This window comes from Myotis daubentonii, chromosome 9, assembly GCF_963259705.1.
Source record: "Myotis daubentonii chromosome 9, mMyoDau2.1, whole genome shotgun sequence".
NCBI lineage: Eukaryota > Metazoa > Chordata > Mammalia > Chiroptera > Vespertilionidae > Myotis > Myotis daubentonii.
In genome coordinates this window covers 75,694,053-75,714,170 of record NC_081848.1, presented here as the reverse complement: position 1 = coordinate 75,714,170, position 20,118 = coordinate 75,694,053, and the positions used below count along the sequence as shown (strand labels likewise).

Sequence of the window (20,118 nt, the reverse complement as noted above, 5' to 3'; positions counted from 1 at the left end):
CTTTAACTCTCTCCCTTCCTCTCTGTAAAAAATCAATAAAATATATTAAAAAAAAATCTCCACCCCATCTGGCTTCCTAGAGGGGCGCTGGAACCTTGAATTTCCCGCTCAGCCTGTGGCGATCTGTGGGGGGTGTCTCTGGAGAACCCCACAGTACACGCCCGGAGGGCGTGAGGTAGATAGCAGCCTGGTGTCACTAAGGAAATAGTTTGGACCATGTGGAGAAGGTCTGACCGGTGCCCCAGGGAACCCCAGACCACACTTTGAAAACTGCTTCTCTAGTGACTTTCCCTCCTGCCCCTCTGTGTGGCAATCTAATTGGGTTAATTATATGTACCCTTTAGCCAAGTGATTTCTTGTGGGGAAGCGTCTTGGTCTGCTCTGTTAAAGATGGAATTGTATCAGATGATGTAATGTTTCTCCTGCCTAAACACGATTGTTATGAGGCAAATGAGTTCCAGGTTCCATTAAAGGATGGTTTCTTTCTTTCTTTTTTAAAATATATTTTTATTGATTTCAGAGATAAAGGGAGAGGAAGAGAGAGATAGAAGCATCAGCGATGAGAGAGAATCATTGATCAGCTGCTTCCTGCACGCCCTCCACTCGGTACCAAGCCCGCAACCCAGGCATGTGCCCTGATTGGGAGTCGAACCGTGACCTTCTGGTTCATGGGTTGACACTCAACCACTGAGCCACAGCTTCTGGACAGATATTGGTTTCTAATCACTGACACAGCTGCCTTCCTGACTCTACCCAAAGGGACATGAGGAAAGGCCTGTGGCACCTGAATGGAGTCAGAATGCCTACCAGTTGGCTGAGAGGTCTTGGGCAAGCTGCTTTGCCTTTCTGTGCCTCTGTTTTTTCATCTGTAAAATGGGAATAAAAGTATGCTCTATCTTATAGCTCGCTGTATGGTTTCTATGAAATAACACATGGGAAGCACTCAGCACTAGTGTATGGGGAACAATGGAGGGGGGTGGTCAAGAGCATGGCCCTCAGAGTCAGGCTTCCTGGGTTCAGCACCCATCATAGCCATTTACTAGCTGTGTGACCTTGAGCAAGTTGCTTTACCTCTCTGTGTTTAGTTTCCTGATCTGTAAAAATAGGTGTCATAGGACCTAACCTTATAGTTGTTGTGAGGATTAAATACATTATTTGTAAAGTGCTTAGAACAGGACTAGCACAGAGTAAGAAGTACTACATACTCACTAAATTTTTATATATTCACCCAGGCTGGCATAGCTCAGTGGTGGAACGTCGACTTATGAACCAGGAGGTCACATTCGATTCCTGGTCAGGGCACATGCCCGGGTTGCAGGCTCAATTCCCAGTAGGGGGCATGCAGGAGGCAGTTGATCAATGGTTCTCTCTCATCATTAATGTTTCTCTCTCTCTCTCTCTCTCTCTCTCTCTCTCTCTCTCTCTCTCCCTCTCTCCCTCCCTCTCTCCCTCTCTCCCTTCTTTCCTCTCTGAAATCAATAAAAAATATTTTAAAATTTTATATATTCATATTTGTTATTCTAAAGTGTAATCCACCTCTTTTAATGGGAAAGTGACAGAAAAATAGATAACATCTTGGTTTCAAGTTGATGGTATTATTCTGTATCTGAGGAGAACATACTTCTAAGGCAGTTTAAAGAGTTTTTAGGTTTTAAAAACAACACAGACATCCTTTTGTTTATTTTTTTTTAATGATTCAGGAAGCATAAACTTTTATGTCTACTTTAAAAGAATGACAGATGCCAGGCGTTTTGTGCGCACACACAGTGGAAAATGGCCACTCTCAATGTGGACCAAGCAAGACCTTACAGAAGCCTGGGATTCTACTGGGTCAGATGTCTCACTGCTGGAAAGAAAGCTCCTGCCCCAAGAGATGACATAAAGATTAGGAAAGAGATAATTAGTCACAAATGTGAGTCGTTTCAGGTGCCCTTGACGTTAAGGTCAGTGTTGTCCTCACTCCCTCCTCTTGCTGCCTCTAATGACTGATTTTTAAATCTCACTACAGGGAAGTGGGTTTACAGTGGGTCTTGGAGAAGCCTGCCGGCCCAGCTGCCTTCCCCGTTGACATTTAGAATAGACAGGGTTTGGTGTGGTTTCAACCAAGTTTTAAATGTCAGTCGCCTTTTGGCACTGGGGGGGCCACCCTCAGGACAGGTGGGGCAGGACATTTGGGGTGGGGAGACTTGTTTATCTGAGGAGGCCCTGAGGTTTGCTGAGTGGTTAAGGCTGCTTGCGAAGCATGCCAGACACTTCGCAGCTAATAACCACATGGCATTTTCTATTGCGAGCTTCATCAGAGGAACTGCTGGGTGGATGCTGAGTCGCTGGGGGTGTGGGGTGGGACCAGGTTTTTGCAGTTTCGAATCTGGGGTTTTCCTGAGCTTCAGGTGCTAGACTGGAGAGAAGGCTATCCTAGACACTTTATTTAAATATAGGTTTTATGTCTCATGTGGGTGCAGAGCCACTTTATTTTTAATCTTTTTTAAAAAGAATATTTTTATTGGTTTCAGAGAGGAAGGGAGGGGGAGAGAGAGATAGATAGAAACATCCATGATGAGAGAGAATCATTGATTGGCTGCCTCCTGCACGCCCCCTACTGGGGATCGAGCCCACAACCCAGGCATGTGCCCTTGACTGGAATTGAATCTGGGACCCACCACGGCTCAGCTTTTGGAGGTGAACACGTTGAAGTTGCAGCTTTAAAGAAAGAATCACAGGAAGAAAATCTTCAGCGGAGAATAATGAAAATGCCCCGAGGGGCGGGCAGGGGGAGCGCGCGTGGAAATGGTGCTTATCTCCGGACTGCACACAGAGAAGACGCTGTTGGATCCGCAGAAGCACAGAGAGATTTCCGTGAGACGCTGGTTGGCAGAATCCCTGGCGTTTCCAGTATTGATTTTCCTTTCCCCCTGTTTGTTTTGAATTACGCCTGGAAGGGAAATTGGGGTTTCTAAGAGGAACTCTATATCCTAGCGACAGCTCCGAGAGATAGTTGGTTCCTTATAACTCCGGAAACTGATGCTATGAAACGCTCTGCATTTTTCTGTCGCCTAATTAGCTACCATGGTGGTTCAGGCCTCGGGATGGGAGGTTTGTACTTGCTGTCCGTCTGCATCTGCCGGAGGCGTTGAGTTTGCTAAAAGCTTTTCCCGGAGCCCAGGAAGTTCAGCTCCTTGTGGTTGGAGCTAGTTTTGCTTGACACAGAAACTCTCTTGTCAGTGGCTCTGCATAAGGCAGCACTTAGGAGAAGGAAAGATTAGTCACCACAATAGCCAATAGGTCATGGGCCTCGTGGTGTTTGGTATAAAGATTTCCATTTGCGACTCACGTCTGAGAAAACTGGCTTCCCCTTAGCTCATTATGACCAGAGAAGATGCATATGCTTCTGGCACATGCTGGAATGCCAGAGGAGACCCCACGTCCTGGCTCCCATGGAGTTTGAAACCGAAGACGGTGCAGCGATAGGGATGCATCCACACGGGTGACACACAGTAACACACAGCGTTGTGTTAACTGAGCACCCGGATGGGCGGTGAAGGCCCAGAAACAGGCCCAGGTTGAATATATTTTGCAGGGACAAAGATGGGACTTGGGGAGGATTCCACAGAAGGTTGGGGGGAGAGATGATAAAGGGTGGGGGGGAAAATTTTTTTTGATGCTCAACCACTGAGTCACGCTGGCCGGGCCAGCTCTTCTTTAATCAATCTGGGAAGGTTTCCAAATTGAGTGGAATTCCCCAAATGGGCAAAGAGACGGAGGGTAGTAAGGGACAGCTCCCTGTACTCTGCGTTGAAGGTAAAGTCGGGGCCAGTGTACAAAAGGGCTCTGAACAGGAGCTGGGCTTCAGTGAGGGGACAAGAAAGGGAGAGGATGGTGGCTTTGGTGCGAAGGTCATGGTGAGGGGAGGAGATGGGGTAGCACCCCCCGAGGGCTGCGAAGAGGAACCCCGATATTTCAGGCCACTGTCCAGGGGGGCTGCCCCCCACCCAGCGGTTACCTTCCAGCAGCTTTATTCTACTTACCACTACTCTCCCTGGCTGTTTACAATGATCTGAATATTTTTATTGTACTCGTCTCACGTTTCATGAGGATAAATAGAAAAATGAATCTTGAAATTGATCACCACAGGGCTCAATCTAATTGAGATAAAGGTGAAAATCAATGGGCATGCTGAGATGGCAAATCTTTAGCCTCATTGGACTTCGGTCGTTTCCCATTTTCGACTGTGAAAGAAAGAACCTGTGGGTACAAAATGCCGAGAATACATCACCCGGAGAGGAGCTGCGAACACGAGGTTAATTAGGGATTTTATAGTCCTCTTCAGTTTTATGGGCACAGAACGCCTCCTTCTATCCGGTAAGCGTCTCCTTCCACATGAGCACTTGTTTTCAGGAACCCATTACGTATGAAATTGGGTGACTTCCTACGGACTAGGCAAGGAATCCAGGAGCCAGCTTTAGGGCGCTCGGAGTGGGGGTGGGGGTAGGGGTGGGGGGCAGGGCTAGACACTGGAAACGAGGTGTTTACATAAATGGGGACGTCGGGCACCTCAGTGGCCGTGAGAAGTAAAGACTGAGCTAGAAGGGCTGAGGAATATCGGTCAGACAGGACAACTTTCGCGGAGGCCAGGAGCTCCGAGGAGGGCACAAGTAGTGACAGTCACAAGGGCTAACACTTTCAAGACTTCGGTGCCAAGCGTTGTTCTCAGCCGGCGGTTCTCAAAGCGTGGTCCCCGGACCAGCATCTTCGGCCTCACCTGGGAACCTGTTGGAGACGCAGATTCCCAGGCCCCGCTCCCAGGGACTCAGAAACGGTCACGATTCCGACGCGCACTCCAGCCGGAGCCCTTCTCCAAGCAGCTTTCCCGTGCTACGTCGCTCACGCCTCCTGACAGCCCGCGGGGAAGATTTGTTCGTGCCCGTTTGCAGATACTGCAACTGCAGCTCCGAGAAGGGAGGTGATCCAAGATTATAAAACTAGTTAAGGGTAGAGCAAAGATCAAACCCAGCCACCTGGCTGCGGATGAAAAGAATTTGGATTCTACTTTCAGTGTTGAAATGCCCTTAAGACAGCCCCTGAAAACTCCAGAGGAGAGAAATTTCAGTGTTTTCTGTTTTTGTTTTTTAGCGGGGAAGGGAGAAGGGTGTTCAGCAAAACAGGCATGGACTGTTTTCCTGCTTCTTTGTAAAATGCCTTTGTCAAGAAAATCCCCATTCACCTTTTAATAACCACTGACCCGGTGCCGAAGGAAGAATTAGCGTTTGTGCCAGGTTTTTCATCTTCTGCGTTTCCCACCTGGGCCTTTCTCTCTGGTCTCATCACTCGCACACACACCCCAGAACTGATTTATTAGAGACTCTCTGGGCCCGGTGGGGTGAGCTGTGTTTATACGACTTTTCGTGGCTTATCTTGGAAGGATCAGGGTTCACAGGAAATGCAGGCATCCTTGGAGGTGCTGGCTGCACTTTCAAAGTCACGGAGGGAAAAAGCAGAGGCGGCTGCGATTTCCATCACTGGCTGGGCGCCAACCACAGGAACTTGCGTAGTCTCGGGTGTCCCTGCAAACAACAGCCGGGGGTGGAATTGCTGGTTCCTACAGCTTTTCCGTAGGCAGAGTGGCACACTGCTCGGCCCTCTGGGGTCGGCAAGAACGCCACCTTTGGGAATAGACTGCGCCTGGGAGCCAGGTAGTCACCGTGTTAGACATCAACTGTGGATGGTGGAGACCAAGGGCCTGGGAAAGACGTGGGCGAGGTGTAAGTTGGGAAGCTGGGAGCAGCAGGAATGACCGGGTTGGATGGAAGCTGTGGGCAGGTGGGGGGAACCCAGTTACCTGGCTGGAGATTGCCCACCCAACTGCCCCCAGCATCTGGGAACCTGAAATGGGTCTCTTCTACTTCCCCCCATGGGCAAGAACCTAAGAAACTCCTCCATTTGACAGGGCAGGAGAGTGTGAGGCTAACAGCGCCAGCCCTTTTGCCAGGTAGGTCTGGATTCCAGTCCTTGCTAGAGCACTTATTGGCTGTGTGACTGCAGGGAAGTCACTGAACCTCTCTGGGCCTCCGTTTTCTTAGAAGTAATCTAGGTGTAAACATGGTACTTACTTCAGAAGGTTGACGAGGCTAGTAGGTGAGATGCCATATGCAAAGTGCGTGGTACATAGAGAACAGTCGACAGAGGGTGGCTCTTCGTACCTTAGTGGTTTTTTTTTATTATCATTGCTAAAGTATAAACCAGAAGAATATATTGGGGGGAAAACATGGGCATTGGCATCAGACCAACTAGGGTGCAGATTCTAGTCTCACATGTGCTAGTTGCTTCCCAGAGTCTCAGTTTCTTCGTCTGCAAAAAAGGGAACAGGATTGTTGCAAAGGTAAGTGAGATATGCATGAATAGGGTCTGCTACCGGGGCTGACAGGAGTAAGAACCAGTACACAGCTCTGCCATCGCCACCGCTAAACCATCAGACGTGAGGGAGGGCTAGCAGCTCTTGCATTTACAGAACTCCTACCGTGTGGAAAGTTCTTTCTTCCAGAAAGATACAGGCAGTAGCATCACTCTCCAGCCCCCTAGCCTTGTTGGTTCCCTGGTGTCCTGAGTCCTGCTGGCCGGTTTGCGGAGGTGCCTGCTTGACCAGCCCCGCACTAGGGCCACCCACCCTCCCACCCTCTCCTCTCTGCTGCCCTCCCTGCCTCCTCCCGCCCACCCTGTATGATTACCCAGAAGGAGCTGGGTCTCCGCAAGCCCCTGGTGGTGGGATGGTTTGGGGTGCCTTTCCCCAGACATCTTTGTTGTTTGCCTTCCTCCTAGCTGAACCTCATTTTTGTGTGTGTGGGCAGCCCATTTTTCGATGCCTTAGAAAATAGATGTCAGCTGTTTTTCATTCCGGGCTTGTCTGCCACTTCATTAAAGTGCTATGTATTCCATGTCTAAGTTCAAGTAACAATGGCCCAGTTCCAAGTCCCCAGTCATTTCCTAGGTGGCTGCTACTTAATGCAACTGTTTTTTGGCTTGAAGCCTTTGGCTGGGGAAGGGGGGTGGCTGGTGCCACGGGGCAGGGAATGGACCGAGAAGAGCGGGCTCTTCTGCAGCCCCGTTGCCATCCAGCCCCAGCCTTGCTGCCTGCGGCAAACATCGCCCAGCCCCTCCAGAGTCCGGCATTTGTCAGGGGCTGGGAGCACTGGGAGGTGAGGCCCGGGGAGCACAGATGCTTAGAAAGACGAACACGGAGCAGATCGCGGCCCGAGTCAAGGCCAGTTTTCTTTCCTTCTTTCTTCCTTTCCTCAGGTCTCACGGCCTTAAGCCCCCCAGACGTCCAGTTGGCGTGTCCTTGGGCATCACCATTTGCAGGGCCCAGTGCAAAATGAAAATATGGCAGCTTCCGCTGGGCCCTGGATGGGTGACCCCCAAGAGTTTGTCACCGCTGCACTCTGGGTACATAGATTAGGGGGGGTCAAGAGGCCGCTGTGGAGTCACCAGTACATGCATCAGGGCATCGCCTGCCCAGGTCAGGGAGGGCTACACCAACCGGAACCTCCCCGCCCCTCTTAGCCCCAGTGCCTGAGCCCCCCCCCCCTCCCGCCACACACACACACACACACACACACACACACACACACAACACTGTCACGTTTAGGGGCTAGGATGACAGTAATGGGGCAAGGTTGTGGCGACCCCCCTGGGCCAGGCTCCAGGAGGTGGGGAGCAGGAACCTATAACCCTTCTGTGGAGGTGGTAGGAGGCAGGTCCATGAGTGAGCTGAGGCCCCAAACCCCCGTGCCTGCTCCATTGTCCCATCAGACGTCACTTACAAAGCACAGCGTCAAAGGTAAAAATATTAGGAGTGTAGGTGGCGCCCTCACAGGTATGGCTCAGTGGATAGAGCGTCGGCCTGTGGACTGAAGGGTCCCAGGTTTGATTCCGGTCAAGGGCATGTACCTTGGTTGCGGGCACATCCCCAGTAGGGGGTGTGCAGGAGGCAGCTGATCGATGTTTCTAACTCTCTATCCCTCTCCCTTCCTCTTTGTAAAAAATCAATAAAATGTATTTAAAAAAAAAAGTGTAGGTGGCAACAGCAGAGCATTGAGCCCCAAGCGCGGGCCCTTAGGCATGCAGGACCCATTGGGGTCAGGTGACTGCGGGTTCCCAGGAGAGAAGATGATTGGCTCAGTCTGAGACCAGGTGGGCAGGAACCAGGCCAGTCCATGAAGAGGGAAGATGGGGGTGCAGTCGAGGTGGTGAGCATGCATGATGGGGCTGACTCCACCGCGTGGACAGTGGGGCCGGCGAGGCCGACCCAAAAGCCTTCTCTAGTGGCCTGTGCTCCAGCCGTAGGAGATGGAGAGAGACCCCACACGTAGCCTCAGCTTATTCAACTGAGAAATAACAGTATCTGCCAACTCCCAGGAATCTGAGACTTTTCCAATGCGTTTGTAAGGTGCTTGAGCTCCCTGGAAGGCGAGCCTACCCAACTGTCATCAAAACCGCATTGACCATTGGATCTGACCACAGGACTGGGGAGGGGGAGCAGGAGAAAGACTAGATGTCTTTGAGGCGCCTTTTAACCCCAGTTCCAGGATTTCCATACTGTGTGTTATGAGGATTTTAAAAAGAATGTTTTCCATTCTCTACAAGACACAAGCACCTTCTTTTCCTTAAAAAAAAAAAAAAAAATCCCCCCCCCACCATGTCCTCTTGAAGGGGAAAGAACTGGAAAGAAAGGAAGGAGAACCCAGGCCGTTTGTTAAAGTTTATTCCTTAGGCTACAATGTGATTTTTGTATCACGCGGAGGAAATGTCAACAGACCTGAGGACGGTTTTACTGTCTAGGTCTGGTTGGTGCTCAGGGCTCGTCTTGCTTTCTGACCCGGAAGCTGCTGGCTTGCCTTTGCTTGGCAGGAAGGTGGAGAACACGGTTAGGGTTTCACCTTCATGACCTGTCCATCCCACCATGTTTTGTGAAGGAGTTCTTTATAAAGCACTTTGATTTTAGGCTTTCGTCTGCCATCTGGAAACTAGTGACCGGTTTTTAAAATTAGGCCGTTATCTTGTGAATTTTACGAGGACCTATGAAATGTGGCTTATGTTACATTAGTCACAAATGTGACAGTACCTTTGAGAGAACATTTTAATGTTTCGGATGTAGGCCTATTTATTGTAGACTCCCGTTACTTCCCACTCCTGGTATGAAGATAGCTGGGCTGAGAGAGCAATTCTTGTCATCACTACCCACCACTGATTACTAAGGACGTAAAATAGCGTGCGTGCGTGCGTGTGTGTGTGTGTGTGTGTAGCGATTATTATTATTATTTTAATATTTTTATTGATTTCAGAGAGGAAGAGAGTCTCATTAAAGTGCTGAAGCCTTCGGGCTGGGGAAGGGGTGGGGCTGGTGCCTCAGGAGAGAGAGACAGAAACACCAATGATGAGAGTGAATCATTGATCAGCTGCCTCCTGCACGCCCCACACCGGGGATCAAGCCTGCAACCTGGGCATGTGCCCTTGACTGGCATCGAACCCGGGACCCTTCAGTCCGCAGGCCAAAGCTCTAGCCACGGAGCCAAACCGGCTAGGGCATGATTATTCTTATCAGAACTTTATGATATTGCTGAGATGATGCCATTTTCCAGAGGAGGAACTCAAGACTCAGGGAAATTAAGTCCAAGACCACAGAGCTTGAATGTGGCCGAGCTGGGACTTGAACCCTTGGCCTGATTCACAGTTCTTTCCTCTCTGCCATCCTTGCCCTCATCATCTCTGTAACAGGGCTCTTTATAAAGGAGAGAACTAAGAAATGCATGAAGTTTTGTTATAGGATACCGGTCATCCTGGGCCCCCCACCGCATAGCGTAGGCCTTGCATAACCTGGTAATGAGGCGAGTAGAGAGGCAGCAGAGAGGCTGCTCGGTAGCTTAGGGGACCAGCTTTCTGAGGGAGGACAGGGATCCAGGTGGGAAGCCTTGCTGGAGCGCAGCAAAGCAGAGTGGAGAGCACACAGCTCCTGGAGCCAGGTGGACCAGCGCCGTCTCCCGTGGGCAGGCCTCACTGTGCACACCAGTAAAGTCAGGGGAATGGCACCAGTTGACAGGGTGATCCAGAGGGTTGGAATTTGGTGAGATGAGGGGCCTGAGCCCTCTAACAGACACAGAACGTTTAACTATGGTTAGTTGCAGTTGCAAAGGGACTAAATCTTTCTCTTCCCACAACCTTCCCCTGCAGACACATGACGGACACATCCTTCTGCTTATGATTTTGTGTGTAGTCTTTCATGCCGGCGTGAGAAACCTAAATTTATCTTTTTTAAAAACCTATTCTTTCTGCCTAATTTCCCATTGCCTCTCTTTTCTGAGTTTAGATGAAAGGCTGGAAGGACATTGGGTATCAGTGTCCGTCCATAGAATCCAGCCAGGCTCGCCGCATGCCGCCTCCGCGGTTGGAGGGATGGCCATGGTGGAGGTTGGGTTTGGCGCTTGTCTCACTCTGTTGCGATGGGCTGTCTTCTCCTGGAGCCTCGGCCTTCCATGAGGACAAAAGGCTTCTTAACCTTGGAGGCCCGGGAGCTCCCAGCGCCCAGGAGGCTGGCAGGGGGAGAGGGCTGCCACCTGCAAAGGAGCTCAGCTCTCGTGTTCTTTGTTCTCTTTTGGCAGAACCAGCTTCTTGCGAAAGGACTGCTGTTTGTGGAGGAGAAGATTAAGCTGTGCGAAGGCAAGTATGAGTCTGCCCTCGCAGAGCGGGGTTCCCCGGACTCGGGCTTTGAGGTTTGGGCGGCCGAGGCGCTTCTGTCCAAATGTGGCCGACCCCACGCGAGGGATTCACCCCGGCCGCTGCCTGTCCGGCGAGGTGGCAGCATTTCCATCTGAGTCAGCCTCTTGTACCACGGCAGCTGCCACTGTGCTTTGAAAAGGGAAGTGGAACCCGGAGGTCGCTTTGCAGACCTCGTGTAAGGGGGCTTTTCACGGGGTGTGTGCAGCGGTCCCCTGTGATGGGATGAGTTACACGGTTGGTCCGGTTATGCTGCTCTCTCTCGTCTGATCCAGGCTATTTCCTATTGGCCTCTGTCCTGTTTCTTGTCATAAGTGACCAGGGGCCTATCCGCTAGGGAAACGTTAGGCTAAGCAGACGGCTACTTCAGGGGGTCTCGTTTGGTAGGCAAATGAACGTTTTCTGGCTGTAAAAGAGGTTTAGAGCCCATTGGACAAGACAGGATGGAATTGGAAGGTGGGTCCCAAGGCAAGAATCGCCAACCCCTGGGACTAGCTCCACCTGGGACTACGTCAGCTCCCACCCGTGTGGATCCTGATCTCGGCTGCCCCTGCGTTCATGGGTGACTGTTTGGCAAGTTTCTAGTTTCTCTGAGCCTTGGTTTTTAGTGTCTTTAACATGATAAAATGGGGGTCGGGATGGTAGGGAGGATCAAGTGCATCACCGGCACAGCACCATACCCAGCACACAGTAGGTACACAAACTGGTTCCTCCTCCTTTTGTTTGTCCTGCTCTAGCCTGAATCCTCTGGCTGTAGGACAGACTTACTTCTAGACCCAGACTTACCAGGCATTAGGTCACCCCTTTATTCTCCCATTCCCTGGGAAAGAGGCTGGCGTTCAGGGAAGTGGCTCCCAGTCAGGCAAGGCAGGAAGAGAAATGCGAGGCCGGCAGGGCAGAGGGCGTTGTCTGGCACACAGTGAGTGCTCACCAGCCTGCGAAGATCAGAGATTAGACACTCACCTCTCTCTGTCTGAGAGCTGCCTGAACCTGTGGCCTTGTTTCCCTTGCATCCATCTATGCTGAGACTCCTCACGCTTACAAATACCCACCGACCCGAGGCCTTGCTTACAGCGACTGGCTCTGATGAGCACTTAGTGGGCCTTTTGCATTTTGGTGGCAGGCTAGGACACGTGTGTGGAAGGTGGCAGGCTAGGGAAGAGAGGAAACAGAAGCATGGTCTCTGGGCACATTTGTCTGTAAGTCATTTGGGGAATTTTTACAAGCTCTTGCAAATATGGACAAATACCAGCTCTATGAAAAGGATGCTGAGCCAGACCAGAGATCTGAGTGCCCTTAAAAAGGAAAGGGGACCCTGGCCGGTGTGGCTCAGTGGATGGATTGATGGCCTGCAGACTGAAAGGTCCCCGGTTCGATTCTGGTCAAGGGCACATGCCTGGGTTGCGGGCTCGATCCCTAGTGAGGGGCGTGCAGGAGGCAGCCCATCAGTGCTTCTCTCTCATCATTAATGTTTCTATCTCCCTCTCCCTTCCTCTCTAAAACCAATAAAAATATATTTTTTTTAAAAAAGGAAAGGGGAGTGTCTCTCGCCCAAGTGATGCTCAACAGATGCATCCAGAGTGGAGCCTCAGAATGGAGCTAGACGGGTGAGCAGGCCATCCGGGCTATTGGGCCACGGGCCCAACATGGGCCGGCGAGTTCGGGGCCCGGGTGGTCTCTCTGTGGCCCCCTGGTCCCGGGTCTGGGTGCCAGGTCCTCTCTGCACAGTGGAGGGGCCTGCGGGGAGCCGTTAAGGGTTTCATCCCTTCAGCCAGAACGTCTCTGCTCTATGTTATGCATGACGGCTCCAAGCAAGATTTCGTTTGGGGAAGAGGACTCTCCTGCTATGAAAGAGTTTGGAAAGGACTGAGAGGGCCCTCCCTGTTGCTGAACAGACTGCACTTCATTGACCTTTTTGCTAATATACGTCGAGACAGGGCAGAGGCAGCTCCTCTCCGCGGGGCGTTCTGTCGAGGGATGTGCCACGTGACTTGCAGCCGTCCCTTCTGAGCTTTAGTGACCTTGACTTGAAAGATGTTTCCCGTACCTATCCTCGGGACCTCTGGTGATCTCAACTCTCAGGTGCATTAGAGGAGAGTTTTCTAAGAGAGTCATCTAGAACCTTCCATCCAGGGAGGACTTGGCAGGGAGCTAAGTCCTTGACGTGGGGGCTGTTTCTGGAGGTGACGCCACCTCTTTCCTTGAACTCTTGCTTCCCCGGGGCTACCCTGTGTCTGTCTGAGGTTGTTTTCTGAACACGTTCCAAAGCCTCAGTTCCTCTCTGGAGTCTGCAGCCAGCAATTAGGCCCAGGCTCCCGGGACAGGCGCCTTCCGGCTGCGGGGCTGAGGGATGGCCTCACGTGCCCACGAGGGTTCCATCTGGGTGGGGAAGGGGAGCAGACAGGCGCCAGCAGGTCCGGCATCGACCTGCAGGATTCACCTCCCTTCCTTCAGGACAGGGGGGCCTCTGCTTGTCTGTGTACCGAAGGCTTAGCCTAAGGCAGTGATGGAGAACCTTTTGAGCTCCGCGTGTCAGCATTTTGAAAAACCCTAACTTATCTCTGGTGCCGTGTCACATATAGACATTTTTTGATATTTGCAACCATAGTAAAACAAAGACTTATATTTTTGATATTTATTTTATATATGTAAATGCCATTTAACAGAGAATAATCAACCAAAAAAAATGAGTTTGCATGTCACCTCTGACACGCGTGTCATAGGTTCGCCATCACTGGCCTAAGGGCTGCCAGTGAGGAGCTAGAAGAGCCTCTTCTCCTGGGAGACACAGTCATCTGGGTGTGGGGGTTCACCTTGGTTTTAGGTACCGGGCCGACTCGTTCCTGCAGAGAACTAGCATAGCCTGCATTTGAAAAGAGGATGCTGATGGACTGAGCCAAACATTTATTGATTATCTTCTATCGACCAGGTTCTCTCCTAGGTGCTGGGGACACAGGGGTGCCCAAAACCATCCTAGGATTACAGGCCCTTGTGGCGCTCCCTGCCTGGTAGTGGAGACAGATATTAATCCAATCATCACCAAATGTAAAACTGCAGCTAGGCTAAGTACTAAGAATATCATGCCATTCATAGTAGGAGGATTTGACCACTTTCCTGTGGCCCAGGGCACATGCCTGGGTTGCGGGCTCCATCCCTAGTGAGGGGCGTGCAGGAGGCAGCCCATCAGTGCTTCTCTCTCATCGTTGATGTTTCTATCTCCCCCTCCCTCCCTCCCTCTCTGAAATCAATAAAAATATATGTTGGAGCTGGAACTACAAAGATAAACAGATGTAGGTTAGGCAGAGAGCGGAGGGAAAGAACAGTCTGGGCAAAGGGACTGGCCCCTGCAAAGGCCCTGAGCACGAAGGGACCTGGTGAGTGGGAGGGGCTGAAATAAGGCCCACAGAGTGAGGGCTAGAGGCTGAGGGGAATATAGAAGACGATGACGACACAGAGGGAAACCAACTCTCCCCTGGCCAAGAGGCCCACATTATGGAGGTTTTCTTTAAGCAAAGGAGAGTGTTGGAGCTAATCAGGAAGTCCTGTTCTATCCTGTCCCATATCTGGGTTAAATGGTAACCTCCCTCCACTCACCAGCCCTAGTGTTTGCGAAAAAAAACAACAAACCACAACCGCCTGGCTGGCATGGCTCGTGGTTAAGCATCGACCTATGAACCAGGAGGTCAGGGTTCGATTCCCATTCAGGGCATCTGTCCAGGTTGCAGGCTTGATCCCCCGTAGGGGTGCATGCAGGAGGCAGCCGATCGATGATGTTTCTCTCTCACCAATGTTTCTATCTCTCCATCCCTCTCCCTTCCTCTCTCTCTGAAAATCAATAAAAGAATATAAAAACAATAACAACAAAAACAACCCCACAACCCCGTACACTTAACACTTGCCATGTATCCATTCACTCATTTATTCATTCATTCCAAGATGTCTAAAAATTGATTTATCATGCTAAGCACTAGAAATATAATGGTGAGCAGGACAGAAAGAGCCCAGGCACTCACTCCCGTCCTGGTGGAGTCAGAGAAGTAAAACAAGCATAAGCGATCCCAACAGAGTGTAATTAGCGCTGTGCGAGGGAAAGGGGAGGGCGCTAGGGGTTTGCATTCCCCCTGCGTACATCTCGCACTGACCTTTCCAGATCTGCATGCCTTCGGCCCTGCTAGTCACCGGTCATGCCCTTGCTCTGTTCTCTCTCCCAGCCACTGCGTTTATTGTCCATTAAACTAATAGATGGAACGTACTACATGGAGCTCTGTATCAGTTCAGTGCAACTGGCGGTGTTGGGCCAAACGCAGCTCTCGGTGTCTAATCTTGGTTGACCCAGTTTCTCTGCCTCAGATGAGCACAGACAGTGCCCAATCAACTCTGTTATCTGGGTCATTAAACAGCAGCCACCATGCAGGCCCCTCTCAGCCACACCCCCCGCCTTTCCTGCAGGTGCAAAGTTTCTCACACAGCCTTCCGGTGGCACTGGGTGACCCGTGTCATCTAGCCGGGGGTGGTGCGTGACCACGGCTCAGGCTCCCTGATCCCAGGGGTGAGAGTAGGCCCTGCCTCGGGATTCGGGTCCTGTGTCCCACAAGGGACCGAAATACTGAAAAGCAGTGGGTGGAGGTGACAGTTTCTCGGCCCTCTTTCCATCTCCCTCAACTGACAGCTCAAATCCAGAATAACAAGCCATTGTCTTAGCGATCAAAGAACAACAACCAAAGCAATATATAAACGAGGACAGGGTTTGCCCAGTTTATGTTGCTCAAGAGCACAGTTCTGGAATCCCGACTCTGCCTTTTTGCTGTGTGACTTTGAGCCAGGTACTTGACCTCTCTGAGCCTGTATCATAGGGTAATAGATCTACTTATGAGATGTCTCATGGATGAGTAATTTAGCACAGGGACTGATAATGTAAGCATTCTCGTGATAATAACAATTGTTATACGATTTTCAAAATTCAGCTCCCTTTTCTGGGTTGGGGCCAGAAGGCATAGTTGCGTATTTCCAGTTGAGTCTTCCCATCCAACCCCGTGGTTACTGTAGTAACACCTTACAGATCAAATGTAGGTGAGGGGCCTTCGTCCCCCGCGCCCCCTCGCCCCGTGCTCCAATGGATGGATGGAACTGTCTTCTGGCCTCTCCTGCAAGTAATGACAAGTTCTTCTCTTTCTTCCCCCTCCCGTCTTCTCGCCCCCGTGTAGGTGACAATCGCATTGAGGTTCTGGCTGAAGTCTGGGACCACTTCTTCACTGAGACCCTCCCCACCCTGCAGGCCATATTTTACCCCGTTCAGGTCAGTCTCGCCGGACAGCCTCGGCTCGGCCTTTGCCACTTGCAGCCTCCTGGTGACGGGGGGGGACAGGAGGTCGGGAGCCTGAGTGGGCTAAGGACTGGGAGGTCTCTGCAGGGCGCTTGGTTCCGTCCTTAGCATCTCACCTCCAGCAAAGAGGAGGCCCCGCAGAGGTAGCGATGCGTAGGCCCGCGTCGCCCTCTTGGTTTGGAGAATGTCCGCATATTCCTGGAGTGGCCTGCTTCTTACTCTTCCTTTTCTTTCCCTTTTTCCCTCCTTTCTCTGAAGCCCGATTTTTTTTATATATATATATTTTATTGATTTTTTACGGAGAGGAAGGGAGAGAGATAGAGAGTTAGAAACATCGATGAGAGAGAAACATCGATCAGCTGCCTCCTGCACATCTCCCACTGGGGATGTGCCCGCAACCCAGGTACATGCCCTTGACCGGAATCGAACCTGGGACCTTTCGGTCCGCAGGCCGATGCTCTATCCACTGAGCCAAACCGGTTTCGGCAGAAGCCCGATTTTTAAGCAACTTCCCTGTTGCTACCAGATTGTGGGAAAGGAGTGATGTTCCTTGAAGACCACGTGGCAGAAAGAACCCTGACTCGGGATCTCGTGGGGTTTGGGCAAACTCATCTCACTTCTCGGGACGTAGCTCCATTTCGTCTCCTGCAAAGGGAGGAATTTAGGCAGAAAGAGCAGAGGTGTCTCCTTCTGTGACCTCAGCTCATTCTCCCACTTATTTCCCGCCACCCTGCTATAGGGCTGGTCAGTGCCAGGTCAGTGTGGACATCCCCTAAGGCGGGTGGACCCAGGTGTCACACCCCTGCGCTGCCATGTGCACTGCCCCACTCCTGCCCCCCGGGTTCAGGGTCCTGTCTGCTCGGGCTAATGGGCGCAGCCACCACCCAGCCGTTAGCCATGGTGGGAACTGCCTGGTGCCAGAGGTAATGACCCACCTGCTTTGTTTGCTCTGAGTGCTGTTTTAAAGGAACCTGGAATTCTCTGAACTATTTGTCAAATGTTTAAAACTTGGGAGGTTATGCCTGTGGAGTCCATCTCCCATTCTGGGCCTGCCCCTGACAATTGTGGTGGAAAACCCCAGCCTGCAGCCCACAGCTCTCCTCCCTCCCAGCTCGTCCTGCTCCCCTGAGAGAGGACTGAGAGCATTGATGTGGACAGCTCAGTCCCCTTCCCCCACACCCCATGTCCAGAAGCATCTCCCTTCCCTGCTGTGGTCACTCCTCGGCCAGCAGTGGGTCTTAAGAAGGCAGTCCTGGGAGGTAGGGTGGGCAGATCTAGCCAATGAAAATACAGGATGCTGAGTTAAATCTGGATTTCAGATCAACATAACGCAAGGTCTGAGACATAGACTAGAGAATAATTCACATATAACTGGACACCCATCTGCAGTGGGTTTGCCGTCCTGCGTCTCTCTTAGGACCATTTGGGCGTGAAAATCCCAGGTGAGGGTACCCAGATGGGGTTAGGATGGGGCGTGTGGGATCTGGGTGGGTGTTGTCCTGACACAGTCGCCGGAGGGCCTAGAGGAGCCCAGCTGTGCAGGTCTGAGGCTGGTATTGCCCCGCTTCTCTTGAAAGATTGTAAGATCTGGCAACAATTGGTTTTGTTCCTGTCCACTTCCCCCTAATTTCCCAAGTGCTGCTGCTGCTGGTCCAGACACCCCACTTTGAGAACCCCTGACTTAGGGGTGCTCATTATTGGTAGTAACACCCTCTGAGGTGTCTGTGAGTCCAGTCGGATCCTTCTCACAACTCCCTGTGGGTTGAGGTGTCTGCCAGACCTACTCCTCATTGGACAGCTGTGTTTCTGAGCGCCTGCTGTGCTCAAGGGGGTGGGACTTTGCCTTTGGCTTTCCCTCTTGTAAACTGAAAGGTTCTAGGAGATGAAGTGAGGGCAGATACCTACCAGATAAGTGGTCAGTGCCAAGTGCTGGGTCATGATGCAAAACATAGAAGCTACAGGACCTTGGAAAAGATTGGGGAGGCGGTCAGGGAAGGCAGTCCAGGGGGTGGTGGAACTGGGCCTGGAAGGCGTGGGTGGCGTTATGTGTGTGTGTCTTGGGACTGGAGGGTAGAGGGATGCAGGGTTGGCCACACCACTCTTGCCCATGTTTCTGTAAAACCTTCCTAAGGACTTACAAGAAATGCTAAACTTTCTCGAGCCTTTGGTAGTCTTGAAGGGTGGGAACCCATGTGCTATTGGCAGGGTATACTCGAATGATACCTTTGTCTCTACTGAGAGCAACTGAATTTTGGAGTGTTCTGTGTATATATGTGCAAAGGAGAGCCTGGGAAATGGGCCCTTCTTTCCCTTTCTGTTTTGGCAAACTTCGGGAACTCCAAAATCAAATAGTTTAGGTTTAGCCCGGCTGGTGTGGCTCAGTGGTTGAGCATCAACTTATGAATCAGGAGGTCAGAGTTCGATTCCCGGTCAGGGCACATGCCCAGGTTGCAGGCTCCATCCCCATTGGGGGGGCATGCAGGAGGCAGCCAATCGATGATTCTCTCTAATCATTGATGTTTCCATCTCTCTCTCCCTCTCCCTTCCTCTCTGAAATCAATAAAAAACATTTTTAAAGAAGTTTAGGTTTGCCATCCAGCTGTATGGGCTTTAGGATTTTTCACCTTGAAGTGGGTTTTATAATAGTGCCTCTCTCAAAGGGTGGTCACAGGCGTTCAATCTACATCAAGAATATCTAGAATCATGCCTAGCCATGGTCAGAGCTTAGTGTCAGTTCTTAGGATTGTTAGCTGTTATTTTCTTTCTCTGTCCCCACCCCACGCGGCTGAACAAGTCCCTTCCTTCTACTCCCCCAGTTCTTTTTCTTCCTGAGTTACTTGCATTTATATGAATCTTAACAGATCCCATGCTTTCCTCCCTCGCCTGGCATGCGGCTGGCGCTCAAATAGTTAACGGATGAAGTTGAGGAAGCAGTCTTGAATGTGGGGAGGAGGTGGTGATCTTTGCTCTTGTTTCTCCCATCTGCCTCTCTCTTCCTTTCTGACCCTCAAGGGGCACCGGGACAGCATGGCCCCCAGGACAAGCGTCTTGTATCACCTGTGGGTTATTTAGGCGGGTCCAGCCGCACCTTATGTTAAGCAAAGCTTTCGTTCTGAAGGATGGAGGCCAAGTCCCGCCTCTTGGACAACACCCATGTGGCTGGTGGCACGTCCAGGGAGCTCTCTCCTCCCGACACCGCCTCTTCTCTCCCCCAGGGCCAGGAGCTGACCATCCGCCAGATCTCCCTGCTGGGCTTCCGTGACCTGGTCCTGCTGAAGGTGAAGCTGGGCGACCTGCTGCTGCTGGGCCCGTCCCAGCTGCCCCCGTCCATCGTCCAGATGCTGCTCATCCTGCAGGTGAGGCCCTGGGGGAGACGCGACTCCAAGGCCGAGGGAAGAAAAGAAGGAAAGAGACTGTCGCTGTGGACACGGGGGAAGGAAGGAACCGAATGACCAGAGCGCCTTAGCTTAGGGTAGTGTCCTTTCGTCGTTCATGTCCCTTAGCTCATTTTCCTTTTGCTGGACAGGCCCTGAGCATCTCTGAGGTCCGTGGTGCTAAGCTCTGTGCTGGGGTCCCGGTGGGAGGGAGACGCAGTCCGGTCATTCAGGCTGGGGGCACCCTCCTCTTCTCCCCTGTTCTTTCAGGGAGTCAGGGGTTACAAGTAACAGCAAGAACCCACCACGACCTAGCTCAAGCCGGACCAGGGCTCCCTGGAAGGTTCCTGGGGCAGGTGGGCTTCCTGAAAAGACAGCAGCCAGAAGGGAGACCGTGTCAGGCCTCCGAGGGGCTTGGCTCTGCCCTTCAGGTCTAGGCTCAAGTCTCCCGGGCTAGGTTGGGCCCTTTGGGGCTAGGTCACCTGTCAGGGACTAGCTTTACCTCCTCAGGCCTCCAGGGGACTCCTTGGGGCTATGCTAGGCCCCTGGGGGCTAGGCTCTGCCCTTCAGGACTTGGCTCAGCCCTCTGGAACTAGGCTGAGCTCTTAGGCGCTAGGGTTGTCCCTTCCGGACTTGCTTCAGCTCTTAGGGCTAGGC

At 51.7% G+C, this 20,118-nt stretch overlaps 1 protein-coding gene across 8 annotated transcripts in view; it reads left to right on the top strand.

Moving 5' to 3' along the window:
* The window catches only part of PRR5L (proline rich 5 like), a 77,421-nt gene that overhangs the window by 47,516 nt on the left and 9,787 nt on the right, over positions 1 to 20,118 (top strand). For 7 of the 8 annotated variants that reach the window (XM_059709640.1, XM_059709642.1, XM_059709643.1 and 4 more), the window contains 2 exons: positions 10,650 to 10,707; positions 19,303 to 19,443. In XM_059709640.1, coding sequence (XP_059565623.1) covers positions 10,650 to 10,707; positions 19,303 to 19,443 — 199 coding nt within the window. Of the gene's footprint in view, positions 1 to 10,649; positions 10,708 to 15,968; positions 16,061 to 19,302; positions 19,444 to 20,118 lie in introns of all 8 variants that reach the window. The other variant, XM_059709646.1, reaches the window with a different exon arrangement.